Source organism: Stenella coeruleoalba (assembly GCF_951394435.1).
Source record: "Stenella coeruleoalba genome assembly, chromosome: 3".
NCBI lineage: Eukaryota > Metazoa > Chordata > Mammalia > Artiodactyla > Delphinidae > Stenella > Stenella coeruleoalba.
This window is the reverse complement of record NC_137148.1, coordinates 453,160-467,531: the sequence shown is the minus strand read 5'-3', so window position 1 is coordinate 467,531 and position 14,372 is coordinate 453,160. Positions and strand designations below refer to the sequence as shown.

General features: G+C 50.3%; 1 protein-coding gene across 1 annotated transcript in view; it reads right to left on the bottom strand.

Annotated features, from left to right (window-relative positions):
- PLEKHG4B (pleckstrin homology and RhoGEF domain containing G4B) overlaps positions 1-13,661 on the bottom strand; it is a 65,763-nt gene extending 52,102 nt beyond the window's left edge. The window contains 1 exon segment of the mRNA XM_079917323.1: positions 13,281-13,661. Within this exon segment, the coding sequence (XP_079773449.1) occupies positions 13,281-13,331 (51 nt within the window). The 5' untranslated portion in view covers positions 13,332-13,661.
- Between the last annotated feature and the right edge of the window lie 711 nt (positions 13,662-14,372).

Here is a 14,372-nt window from a genome sequence, read left to right as displayed (position 1 = left end):
GGCTCAGGAACCCATTGCACCAGCAGAGCCTGCCCTGGGCTCAGGAGCCCATTGCACCAGCAGTGACCAGGAAGCGACCCCCTGCTTACTGTTCACCTGCTGATCCCACGGTGGTCAGTCCGACAGACATGGTCCTGCCCTCAGCACAGAGGGGAAACGGACCTCCCGGGGAAGCAAAGGAAGGAAGGGCCAGAGGGGGCTGGTGTGGAGGGGCCAAGGAAGAGGAGTCTGGCCAGGTGGTGGAGGGCATCCCCTGGCTGAGGCGAGGGCGTGTAAATGTCAGCCCTGGTCTATAGCAGCTGTGGCACAGCGCAGAGTCCCCGAGATTTCTGCACTTCTGGTTTCTCCATTTGTAAAATGGAAAGGTTACGATGAATCTACTCCACCAATTATTCCACAAGGTAACAACGTATTTCATCTCGAAAGGACTTCGGAGCTTTTCATTTTTTAGTACAAAATGCAAACTGACAATGAAATGTTGGCTTTTAAGGCATTTTGGCTGAATTTAGCTCTTAGTTCATTTAGTTCTTTGAAGGTGTTCGATAAAAAGTGTGCAGAGCTGCCATTAACCACCATCAGTCCAGATTGGTGTCCTCGTGATGAAATATGACTTCAGCTGGAAGTAAGAGTTTTGTTCATTCTAAACCAGAAAAGGTCACGTCAACTTAGAAAAATCTCCCGTAGTCTTCATTACAGCAAACCAAACTTTTCTACCCCGGGTCCTCCGTGGAGACCCAGTCCCAGCAGAGTGTGCGCGAGCTTCGGGGCCTGCAGACGAGTTTGGGCTGCTCGGCCAATGGACACCGTTTGCCTCTGCAGCCATATTTACAGTTCTTTCGGAGAAAAATTGATAGGAGCCATTCTTTCCTGCTTAATTTATCTGGAAAACCCTTTGGCAGGAAAGAAAAGTGCTCTTGAAATTTGTCAGCTCAATCAGACGTGTGGCTTCTCACGTACAAAGATAAAAACTCATTTTCATCCGTCCAAGGTTTTGTTGTCCTTTTTTGTTCACATCACTGTTAAACTGAGCCAAAACAAAACACCTTCAAAAGCAGGTTCCCTTTTGCCTGAGTCCAGCTGCTTTGCGGGCGTCTGCCTGCCTGGCATCCTGTCTTCAGCCAGCACACCTGGCCTCCCTACGCCTTTCGCATGTTTCCAACAGAGAAAAAACTAATTCTAGACGACACTCAATGGATGACTGAAATTAATTTTTCTAAATTGTAGATCTGACAGCCGATTTCACCTAAATCACCAATTACATGTTTTTTTTTTTCTTTGCTTGCTTTTCTTTTTACACTTTTGGATTACATTCCTACATAAATAAAGAAGCAGCAGGTACAGAGACGGGAAGTGGGAGTGTGATATTGTATGTTTGCACTACTAGGTTTAAAGTGTTACCTAACATCTTTCCAAAGCATCCTCTGAGTGGGGACCCCCGACCACAGCTGTGACACAGCAGCTGCGAGGAAAGTTGGGAACTAGTCTGACTGGGGTTCTTCAAACAAGGGTGCAGGAACCTGGAAGAGTGCCCCTCAGGCTGGCCCTGCTCCTCGCCTGATGGCGCCCTAAGGTAGCTGCTACCGGATCCTAACTTGATACTAACCACTGAGGCAGGACGCCCACAACGTCTGGGCTTTTCCACGTGGCTCCTGTGCTTTCTTAAAGGACCTCATGATTTAGCCTTAATCTTTAGTTTTGGTGGGACAGGTGAAGACTGCTGACACTGGGCTGAGGTTGTTTGGGAATTGGGGCTGGGCCTGGGCCTGCGCTGGAGCACCTTTGTTTTTTCCAGAAGGAAGGTGGGGTGAAAGCTTCAAGTCTGCAGACATTCTAGCAGGGAAAGCGCTACAGGGACACCTCACGAGGCCATATTGGAGTGCAGGAATGCAGAGGTAAGTGACAGCACGTTTAAGCAAAGTTTAAGGTATTTTAAGGGAAATGCAAACTCTACATGCATGATTAGAAGAACAAAACAGATATTCTAATAAGAAACCCGTACTGTGTGTACTTGCAATGCTAAACGGTGCTTTTCATGCACCCTCCCTGCCACCGAACTGCCCCAAGAAAGTGACCACAAAGCATAATGGTCCCAGGCACAGACAGGCAGGGCATGTGTGGCTCCTGCCATGTGGATGGGCCCTGGGTTTCCTGAGAAAGGGACCTGAGAGGGACAGAGAAGGACTTGTCACAAAACTGGGAGGGATGTCGACTCTGAAGATGAAGCTAACCCTGGAGCCCCAAAGCACACTCTGAAAGGGCCTGGCAGGCCCTACACAACAGCGGGAGCCCTGGGGGCAAACACAGTAGAGAGGGGGTGGTGCTGGTGGTGCAAACTAGAAGCTCCCAGTGGTGGCCAGGCTCAGACTGCGAGGAGTCTGACGGGCAGTGCCGGCTGGTGGCTCTGCTGGGGGCCACGTAGGCAGCATGTCTGCACAGCCTGGCTCTCGGGCGCTCACTGGGAGTCACACGCCTGGTCCACAAGGGAGGTGGGCAAACACCTGTGCATGAGCACTCCTCACCCACGGAGAAGAACGACCCCAGGAGGTGGAGATACCCCAAGCCACAGACCGGCAACCAGGGCAGGGTTTCCCACACAGTTTGGGTTTTCACCTGTGGTCAAGGCAACAGCTCTCTCTTTCTCCTCAAAGTGTTCGAATTTGGACAATAAATGATATGACTAGTCTGCTTATAACATGTGGGTTTCCTTGAGCCCATAAGGGGATAGCTCTCAGCTCAAGTCCCAAAGTTTAACCCTGAATTTTCAGTTTGATTGCTACTATAAATGGGTATACCACACTGAACAAAAGGAGGGAGTGAGTGAGTGTGGAGGTGAGTGTGGAGGTGAGAGTGGAGGTAAGGGAGGGTGGAGGTGAGGGAGGGTGTAGGTGAGGGTGTAGGTGAGTGTGGAGGGGAGGGTGGAGGTGAGTGTGGAGGTGAGGGAGCGTGGAGGTGAGGGTGGAGGTGAGTGTGGAGGTGAGGGCGGGTGGGGGTGAGCGTGGAGGTGAGGGAGGGTGGAGGTGAGTGTGGAGGTGAGCGTGGAGGTGAGGGCGGGTGGAGGTGAGGGTGGAGGTGAGTGTGGAGGTGAGGGAGGGTGGAGGTGAGGGTGGAGGTGAGGGTGGAGGTGAAGGTGGAGGTGAGGGAGGGGGAGGTGAGTGTGGAGGTGAGGGTGGAGGTGAGTGTGGAGGTGAGGGAGCGTGGAGGTGAGGGTGGAGGTGAGTGTGGAGGTGAGGGAGGGTGGGGGTGAGCGTGGAGGTGAGGGAGGGTGGAGGTGAGTGTGGAGGTGAGCGTGGAGGTGAGGGTGGAGGTGAGGGAGGGGGAGGTGAGGGTGGAGGTGAAGGTGGAGGTGAGGGAGGGGGAGGTGAGGGTGGAGGTGAGAGTGGAGGTGAGCATAGAGGTGAGGGTGGAGGTGAGGGAGGGTGGAGGTGAGCGTGGAGGTGAGTGTGGAGGTGAGGGCGGGTGGAGGTGAGGGTGGAGGTGAGGGAGGGTGGAGGTGAGCGAGGGTGGAGGTGAGCGTGGAGGTTAGTTTGGAGGTTAGTTTGGAGGTGAGGGTGGAGGTGAGGGTGGAGGTGAGTGTGGAGGTGAGGGTGGAGGTGAGGGAGGGTGGAGATGAGTGTGGAGGTTAGTTTGGAGGTTAGTTTGGAGGTGAGGGTGGAGGTGAATGTGGAGGTTAGTGTGGAGGTGAGGGTGGAGGTGAGGGAGGGTGGAGATGAGTGTGGAGGTGAATGTGGAGGTGAGTGTGGAGGTGAGGGTGGAGGTGAGTGTGGAGGTGAGTGTGGAGGTGAGGGTGGAGGTGAGTGAGGGTGGAGATGAGTGAGGAGTGGTTTTTTTTGTTTTAGTTTCCATTTATAATTCTGTTTTAAGCCGATTCAGGATATGTTGAACCTCACTTTATGAAGACTCTGTGCTGGGTCCGCCCATGTATTCAATGGCTCAGGAATTTGATGAGACACTAGTAAATATTTGACATCTGTGCCCTCAGAGGACAGTGTTTCAGTAGCAGAAGGCCTGACCCGGGTTACTGAATCCTCACGAGGACTGGCGGCAATTCTGCAAATAATGGCAGTAAATGCAGAGCGAGGTGGGAATGTAGCGCAGGGGTGTGTGTACTCGAGCAAGTCGCAGGGCTGTGAAAATAACACCCCTGCGTGCAAGGAAACCGGAGAAACAGTGTGTGAGGTTGGGACCCGCACCCGGGTCTCTGATCAGTGCTGTGCAGAAGCCCCTCTCCTCCCAGAGCGGGACCGCTGCTCTCCCCCCTCACTTGCTACATTTTACCGACCGTGTTTGAATTCAAGAGGCAAAACACATGGGCCCTGAAATATGTCACTCTGTGAACTAAGGGGGAAGGAAAAGGCAGAATGGAGATCAGTGGAACCCTACTCACGCAGGGCTGGGCCTGGCAGGGATGATGCACTTCGGCAGGAAGAGCGAGAGGTGTCAGTCTCCACCCAGCAGCTTGCTGTAAGTGTATGAGGTTGGGGGTTAACAGAAGACCCCTGATGCCGTCACAGAGCGGTGACACCCAGGTCTGTCCTAGACCAGCCGGAGCAGGGTCCAGAGAGGAAGTTGTGCCGCCACTCAGGATGGGAGGTGCAAGACTCAGGAGGCCTTTACCAGATTTGTTCCTAACAACCACCCCGCCAGGACTGCAAAGGGAAAAGCCACGTGCAACACCACCACCTGGGCAGCGCTCGAAGGCTGTGAACACCTAGGAGATCTAAGCCAGCAGTGAAGAGGCTGCTGTCCTAGTATAATTCCCGCGCACAGAGGTAAGTGGGCCAGAGGACGGTGGGTGCACAGGCTGCACAGAGCTCAGGCGTCCTGAGGATCTAGGGCCCAGGGAAGAACTAAGAGCGCCACCCCTCTAAGGCGAGGGGCAGGAGACCAGGGGAGGGGTTGGCCACTGCCAGCACCCCATGCAGCCTGCCCGAGACCCCCAAACTCATGGTGGTTGTGAACCATTTGGAGTGTGGTTGGAAGGCATCTGTTTCCTCTAGCTGGGAAGAGTGTGATGGATCTAGATGGGGTGACAGGAGGGACAAAATATTAACTGATGTGAAAACACGGAAGACAAAGCTTACGGGAATATTGAAATAACATCTGTACTTTTTGGCAGCGTGAAATTGGCTAATAAAAGCATCTATGAGTGTTGGCATTTCAGGATTTGAGAGGTGGGCCCTCGTTTGCCTAAACACCATCGAAGGGGCTGCCGAAACCCACTGCAGGGTCCAGGTGCCTCTCTCCAACTGTCGCTCCAGCCTGGACCAGGTGCTCTGCTTCCTCTCCCCTTGTGGTTTGAGCAGAAATCCCACAGGAAGCACAGCGTCAGGGGACACTTCCTCCCAGGCCCGGTCCCGATGTGCTAACCCTGTGTTTCTGCTCTTTCCTCACTCCTTACCTGTGGTCTTTCTCATGATACACTGGTCACAGAGGCACCACTCTCCTGGATCACTAAATATTTTCCACTCTCAACACCAAAGTGCATTTACGGAGTACCTACTGTGTGCTAAGCACCCTGAAGGATACAAAGATCAATGTCCTGAGCTGACAGCCTAGTAGCGGGTGTATCACAAGAAGGTGAAAACTATAGTACTGAGGCGGGTATTGCCACAGGAGAGGACGCAAGCACCTCCTGGATGCTTGATTGTACCCCAAAGACAACACGATGGGAACGTGTGAACTCTGGTATGTCAGACACGGCTTAAGCATTTTATACGGATTAACCTCATCACAGCCCTTCCCCAAGTGGCTTTTTACCCGGTAGCTACATTTTGAAGTCTTAAACTTCTGCAGATTTCCTAGTAATTTTATATTTTGGCCTTTGACACAAACTTGTTTCTTAAAGAGGTTACTTCTTATTTCAAAACATACATTCTTAAGAATTAATCTTCTACAATATAATGAAATTTTAAAGCAGAGTTATAAAATTTGTTCCAAATTCTCAACAAAATACTAGGAAACCATATCTAACAGCATATTACAAGGGTTATTGACCATGACCAAGTGGGATTTAGTCCAGGAATGCAAGGGTGGTTCAACAATCAGTCACTATAATACTCCACATGAACAGAATGGAGAAAAAGCCCCTACGATCATCTCTAATGATGCTGAAAAAGCATTTGACAAACTCTAACACTTTCCTGATAAAAACACCCAGAAAACTAGGAATAGAAAGGCTCTTCCTCAACATGATAAAAAGGCACTTATCAGTGCCCACAGCTAATTTCATACTCAACAGTGAAAGACCAAAAGGCTTTCCTCTAACAACAGGAACAAGGCAAGGATGCCCACTTTCTCCACTGCTATGCAACACTGCCCTGGAAGTTCCAGCCAGAGCAATTAGGCAAGAAAAAAATTAATGGCAAATTAATTTAGAAATGAAGAAGTAAAACTATCTCTATTTGCAGATGACACGATCTTATATACAGAAAATCACAAAGAATCTACAGATAAAGCTACTAGAGCTAATAAGTAGATTCAGCAAAGTTGCAGGATATGAGATACAAAATCAACATGCAAAAATCAGTTGTGCTTCTCTACACCAGCAATGAGGAATCCAAAAAGGAAACGAAGAAAACAATTCCATTCTATAATAGCATCTAAAAAGAATAAAATACTGAAGAATACATTTAACCCAAGAGATGAAAGACTTGTACACTGAAAACTCCAAAACATTACTGGGAGAAATTAAAGAAACCTAATTAAATGGAAGAACATTCCTGGTTCATGGATTGGAAGGCTTAACACTGTTAAGATGTCAATACCATTCAAAGTGATCTACAAATTCAATGCCATTTCTATCAAACTTTCAATTGCTTTTTTTCTAGAAATGGGAAAAAAAATCTGCAAATTAATATTGAATTTCAAGGGGTCCTGAGTAGCTAAAGGAATCTTGAAAAAGAAGGACAAATTTGGAGGACTCACACTTCCTGCTTTCAAAACCTGCTACGAAGCTACAGTAATCAAAATAGTGTGGTTTTGGCATAAAGACAGACACACAGACCAATGGAATAGAACTGAGGATTCAGAAATAAACCCCCCAAACTACAGCCAACTGACTTTCAACCAGGGTTCCAAGACTATTCAATTGGGAAAAAATAAGTTCTTCAAAAAATGGTGATGGGGCTTCCCTGGTGGCGCAGATGGTTGAGAGTCTGCCTGCCGATGCAGGGGACACGGGTTCGTGCCCTGGTCCGGGAAGGTCCCACATGCCGTGGAGCGGCTGGGCCCGTGAGCCATGGCCGCCGAGCCTGCTCATCCGGAGCCTGTGCTCCGCAACGGGAGAGGCCACAACAGTGAGAGGCCCGCGTACCAGAAAAAAAAAAAAAATGGTGATGGGAAAAGTGGATATCCATATACAAAATAATTAAGTTGGACCCCTATCTCACACCACACACAAAAATCAACTAGAAATGAGTCAACGACCTAAATGTAAGCACTGAAGACACAAAATTCTTAGAAGAAAACATAGGGATAAATCTTCATGACCTTGTATGTGGCGTGACCTTGTATGTTTTCTTAGATACGACACCACAAGCATGAACAACGAAAGAAAAAATATATAAATTAAATTTTATCCAAATTTAAAACTTTTGTGCATCAAAAGATACTATCAAGAAAGTAAAAGGATAGCCAACAGATGGGAGAAAATATTTGCAAATCATATATCTGTTAAGAGCCTAGTGTCCAGAGTAAAGAACTCTTAGAACTCAACAATAAAAAGACAAACAACTCAATTTAAAATGGGCAAAGAACTTGAATAGACATTTCTCCAAAGAAGATATGCAGATGGTCAACAAGCACATGGAAATAAGTTTAACATCAGTAGTCATTAGGGAAATGCAAACCAGAACTACAATATCACTTCATACCCACGAGGGTGACTATAAAACTGGAAAATAAAAAGTCTTGGTGAAGCGGTGGAGAAACTGGAACCCTCATACATTGCTGGGAAAATGTAAAATGATTAGGCTGCTGTGAAAAAAAAATCTGGTGGTTCATCAAAAAGTTAAACATAGTTGGGGACTTCCCTGGTGGTCCAGTGGTTAGGACTCTGAGCTTCCACTGCAGGGGGCATGGGTTTGATCCTGGTCGGGGAACTAAGGTCCCACATGCCACGCGGCAAGGCCAAAAAAAAAAGTTAAACACAGAATTACCATATGACCCTGAAGGTATATACCCAATAAATGAAATAAATGAAAATATATGTACACACAAAAACTTGTAAAGACATAATCATAGCAGCATTATTCATAAAACCTAAAAGATGGAAACAGTCCAATGTCCATCAACAGATAAATGGATAAACCAAATTTATGGGCCATCCATACAATGGAATATGAATTTTTTTAACTTTTAAAAAAATATTTATTTTGGCCGCGCCAGGTCTTAATTGTGGCGTGTGAACTCTTAGTTGCCGCGTCCATGTGGGATCTAGTTCCCCGACCAGGGATCAAATCCGGGCCCCCTGCATTGGGAGTGTGGAGTCTTACCCACTGTGCCACCAGGGAAGTCCCCTACAATGGAATATTATTCAGCCATAAAAGGAATGAAGTTCTGATAATGATACAACATGGGTGAAACCTGAGGACATTATGTTCAGTGCAGTAGACCAACCATAAAAAGACAGATACCGTCTGACTCCACTTACAGGCAGTGGTGCTTAGTGTGGTCACAATCATAAGGACAGGAAGCAGAATGGTGCTTGCCAGGCTCTGGGGCAGGGCGGAGTCAGGAGTTACTGTCCAATAGGTGTAGAGTTTCAGATTTACGAGACCAGGGAGTCATGGGAATGGACGGCGGTGATGGTGCACAACAATGTGAATGTACGTAATACCACTGAACTAAAAACTGGGTAAAATGGTAAATTTCATGCTATATGTATTTTAACACACAAAAAAGTCACATATTTTATGATTCCACTTATATGGAATATTCAGAGTAGACAAATCCATAGAGACAGAGAGCACATTAGTGGTTCCAGGGGCTGAGCAGAGGGTGGAATGGGAGAAGCTGCCTAAGGGGTGTGGGGTTTTGCTTTGGGCTGCAGGAATGTTCTGGAACTAGACAGAGGTGGTGGTTGCACAGCATTGTGAATGTACTAAATGCCGCCAGATTGTTTGATTTAAAATGGCTACATTTGTGTCATGTGAATTTCACCCCAGCTGTTTTTTAAAGAATTAGTTCCGGTACCTTCCAGTAATTGTGATGGTAGTTTCCTTCTCATATGTGGCTTTTGTTGCTCTGTGCCCCCAACAACCCTTCCACATGCTCCTCCTATTTAAACATGTGCTTTCGGGGGAGCTTATACTGGGCTTTGAGGCTCATCTGCTCGGTTCACATCGCCGTGATTCTCTGGGTTGCCGTCTCTGGACGGGCGAGAATCAGTTTGAGAACCAAACGCTCATTCCTTACCCAGCGTAGTACTCTGGGCTGACTAAATGCTTCTTCCAGTTACCTTTTCTTTAGTCTCTTTGAATAATCCATAGGGAAAGCTCTGGGACCCTTGAACTCAAGTGGAGCTCATGACCTATTGATCTGGGCACTTTCACAAAGCATTTCTTTAAAAAATTCACAAATACATTGTTAAAATAGCACATAATTGTAGTTGTAACTCCTCTTCCCTGGTGATATCTTTGAGCATCAACATACCTTGAAGATAACTTCAATGAATATTTTGCCTTAAGTGATTCAAGGAAACATTATAACTCCATCGTTTTTCTCTCTTATTTGTATGAAAATCTCTCTTCCTCTCTACCACAGTCACAGAATAGCCAACATTTACTGAGCACTTACTGTATGCTAGACAGTATTCTAAAAACATCGTAATACTATTATCTTCCCCATTCTAAAGATGGTGAGGTTGAGGGGCTTACCTGCCCACCCACTCAGTGGGGGAACCAGAACTGAACCCAAGCCACTATGGCCACATAGCCTGCATCCCTAACCACCAAGCCCACTGCTTCCATCCACACTGCCCTGTGTCTCATTCTAGCCAGAGACAGAGCCCAAGAGCTCTCAGAAACTCTTTCCAACCTCTTCACGCTCCGGGCAAGGCCACCTGATGGCCCGCAGCTAATTCCAAACCGCTTGACAATGAAGGGAAGGGTCAGCCTTTTCCATTCACTGAAAATTCATTCAGGCATTTCTTCTCTTCTGCGCCGTGCACTATCATCTCCACCTCAAAAACTGCATGCGAAGTTCATTCACTATGTCACAGCAGGTATTGCCAAGCTGTTCTCTGTACTTGCCTCGAACCTGCTTTACTGGATTGCAGTCAGGCAAGTAAAGCTTCCCAGAATCAGCTGTAACCTGGCTGCTCCCTCTGAGGCCGCTACTTTATTCTTAAAAATCTCAGGAATCGCGTTAGCTCAGGTCACCGGGCAAGCCCTGCATCTGTGTAGCCCCGTGAGGTTGCGACTGGGCGGGGGAGTGACAGAGAGCTTCAGAGGAGGGGATACAGTTGCCACCTTGTGACAAATACTTGTTGAGCACCTACTGTGTGCCCTGCACTACCCCAGGCACCAGGGAAATACGGGGAATGAAATAAAGCCGGTGCTGCCTGGGGAAGCAGGCTACTGAGGGTAGTCAGGATAGAGTGACGTCAGTTCAAATCACTGTGGGGCCGGGGGCTGCGGCAGCATGACCCAGGGGAGCTTTCTGAGGCTAACGCGTACCAGGGTTGGGGGTCCCACGTTGGGGGGCTGCAGGCAGGTGAGACTTCGCCAGGGGAGGTGCACATACTCATCACCTGGCAGACTTGCACAGTTTTAGTGCAGAACTTCAAATTAATTCCTGTCCCAAACTGTTGTTGGCATTAGATTTAATCCCTATCCTAGGTCTCAGAAACATAAGTAGTTTTAAAGTCATATAAAATAAACTCACCACAAAGTGAGTTTTCCACAACCTGATTTTCTCACTTTTGGGGAAAGTTCTGTAAGGTTGGACACTTGTCTAAAAGTATCTGAAAGCTCTGTCTTTGAGAATTTGGGCCCAGGTGTGAACTGAGGCACCTGGAAAGTTGTCCCAGATATCAGGACAGAGACAGCCTTCAACTCAGGAACATTCAGCTCGGTGATGACCTGGGTTTCCTTTCAAGAAGCACCAACTCATCCACTGTAAAATTAGACGCTATGGTGCTCCAAGAGGTGGGTGGCCACAGGTTATCCTGCAAGTGAACAGACTGAGACTCCAAGAGGCTGAACCACCGGCCCAAAGGCTGACAGATAACAGCGGGTGGATGCGGGTGCACATTCAATCCAACACCCCAGGCCTGTTCTCTGGGCACCAGGTGGAGGTCCAGAGCCTCTTCTCCACTCCCAAGGCACCTGCCCTCCTTGACCCCCTTGTAGGGTAAATGGCAATTGTGGGATGCCTTCTGCTCACAGGATCCCAGATTCCCAAGGCTTCTCAGGACCAACAGGTTCAGGGCAGGACTTGCCACCTTGCAGCCCACCCCTCTGTCCCACCACCCTCCTGACCCCTTCGGAAGTGTGCTGGGCTCTTAGGTCAGACCAACTGTCTCTCTGGGATCATTTTTCTTGGCTGGACCAGTGAGCACTGGCCGCTGCACACCTGCTGAGTGCCAGGCCCTGTGAGGGGCAGAGGGATGCAGGTAAAGAAGCTGCAATCCCGAGGGAACCTCCCATGGCGAGCAGGGCACAGAAGCCCTGTTCTGACAGGGAAGGAGGATCAATACAGAGCAGAGGCACCACTGCCCCGGCACAGCCGTGTGGAGAGGAAAGCCACCGCTTCCAGGCTGCTTCCTGGCTGGGAGCCACAGGTCAAGTGCGGAAGCCTGGCTTTCCACCATTTGTAGAATGGGTACCCTGTCCTGGAGGACGGCTGTTAGGGCTGGATGGCTCTAAGTGACTTGATTTTTGTTCAAGCACAAAGAGAGGACACATTAGTTCTGTTTGGAAGGAGGGAGGCATGGGAACTGGGCTTGAATGATTCTCATTAAAAGAATGCCTTGATCTGGGAGTCTGGGGTCTCCTGTGTTTGCCTGGATGATACAACCTGTGAACACACATCTCAGAGTCTCGGGGCAAATTCAGGCCGACTTTCTTTCCTTAGACCAGCATTTTTGGGATGCTTTACAAGTAATAAAGTATTCAGGTGAGACCACCACCAAGCTCATGAACTACAGACACAAAGGTCCACATTTCACAAAGGCGATTTCAGACTAGACCTACACGGGGCCCCTCTAACGGGATAAAACCACAGGTCACCTGCACCCAAGCCCCCAGTCCCCTGGAAAGGTCAGGGCTCTGTTCTCTGTGGCCCACCTGGGCAAGTCCACTTGTGATCCCAACCCAGACCACTGCTCCTGTTTGCAGACTGGATGCCGAACTATGAGATCAAAACGGGGCATCTCCTCAGAAGCAGAAGTGGGTGCATTATCTCCGCGGGGATGCCCAGCCCTCCAGTGCAGGGATATGGCCCCACGAGGAATGCAAACATCTTCGAGTTTGAAGGTGTCCACTGAGAGCAAACGGTGGCCTCCGAAGTTCCTCCTGATGCAGAGAGCCGGGGAGCTGGAGGGTTAGGGTCAGGAAGCCAAACCTCACTTCTGTCCACTTTGAAATCTCTTTTCAGGACGCTGAAGCCGACTTGATGCTCAGTTGTTAATTATGCAGTTTCAGCTACCTTCAACTTATTTTTTAAATTATGTGTTTTAAGTCTTAATTAGACACCTGAAAGTACCAGCTAAACTTTCAAAGTGAAAATGCTGTTGGGTAACAGGAGTAGAGTGTAATTACTGTACCAAAACACTCTGTAATCTAGTTCACAGGAAAAAGGGAAAGACAGACCCGACGCACTTTTTGCAGTTCACAGGAAGAAATACAAGACAGCTTCCACCACACTATTCTAGACCTGAAATCACTGTCTTCTTTACTAGGCAATGTTCATTATTTAAATCGACTGCCTTTCCAATATAAGTCTATCCTGGATTTTTTAAGTAAAAGTTCTTTGTCTTCGTGCACAAAGTTCATTGGTTTGTCCCACCAGTTTTGAGGTAATGAATAACTCAGGAACATTCTCATTGTTGGCGACAACTTCACAAGCGTCTTTTTGTCCTAGCCCCCTCCCCTGCACTTCCTTCACACCCCAGGAATGCAAATCTGTCTTGAAAAGCATACTTCTCTCATAAATATTCATGAGGTTAAGGGAAAAGTTTGCTAACCCTTCGTTTAAGTGACCGGAAGAAGTGAAAGCTCCCTCCCGCCGCCGCAGCCGCGGCCTCAGGACCCTCCCCACAGCCGCCGGCCGTCCCCTACCTTGTTGCCCGAGCCCCGGTCGCCCCGGCCGAGCGCCGCGCTGAGGGCCATGGTGGCGCCGCCTTTGTCCAGTCCGCGGGGAGGACAGCGCTCGGAAGGCCCGCCCGCGGGGCGTGGGAAGGGCGGCGGGCTAGGGGCGGACCCTCCCGGCCGCGCCCCCTGCCCGCCTCACAGGTGGGGCGGGGGCGGGGCCTAGGGCCTCGGGGGACGGGGAGGGGCGCCTCTCCCCTAGGGGCTCCGGCGCGAGAGTGGGAGGGGGTCCCACCCCGGGGGCTACGGGGCGGGAAGAGGCGGACCCTCCCGGCCGCGCCCCCTGCCCGCCTCACCCGTGGGGCGGAGGGGCGGGGCCCGGGACCGCGTGGGGACGGGGAGGGCCGCCTCTCCCCCGGGGGCTCCGGGGCGAAAGTGGGAGGGGGGGGTCCCACCACTGGGACTTCCGGGGCAAAGGTTGGAGGGGGTCTCACGCCGGGGGCTCCGGGGCGGGAACAGGCGGACCCTCCCGGGTCGCGCCCCCAGCCCGCCCCACAGGTGGGGCGGAGGGGCGGGGCCAGGGACCGCGGCAGGGGCGGGGGGAAGGGGCCTTTCACCCCCAGGGGCTCCGGGGCGAAGGCTGGGGCGGGTTTCATCCCCGGGGACTCCGAGGTAGGAGGGGTCGTCTCTCCCCTGGGGGCTCCGGGGAGAAGGTTGGAGGGGGGTCTCACTCCCGGGGGCTCCGGGACTGGGTGTTGGAGGGGGTCTCATCCCCGGAGGCTGCTGGGCGAGGCAGGTTGGGGGCGTCTCAGCCCGGGGGTGTGGGCGGCCTTGTAGGTGCCTCGGGCCGCACCCTCACCTGGGAGAAGACCCCGCAGGGGCAGAAGGCTGGGGGCGAGCTCCTCCCTCCCCGAGCAGGGGCGGGGGCGGAATTCTTTGTGAATTTTATTCTCGCAGAGCCTGGGGACCTACCATTTTGTTCGCAGACCAGTGGCAGTGGCGCTGCACCCGGTTTCCGTGGGTGTAGACAGACTGGACTCTGATTTCTGCTGGTGAACGCTATCGGATTTTGATTTCCCCCAGTGTAGATAGATTCACACCTGACATGCAACGGTGTAGACA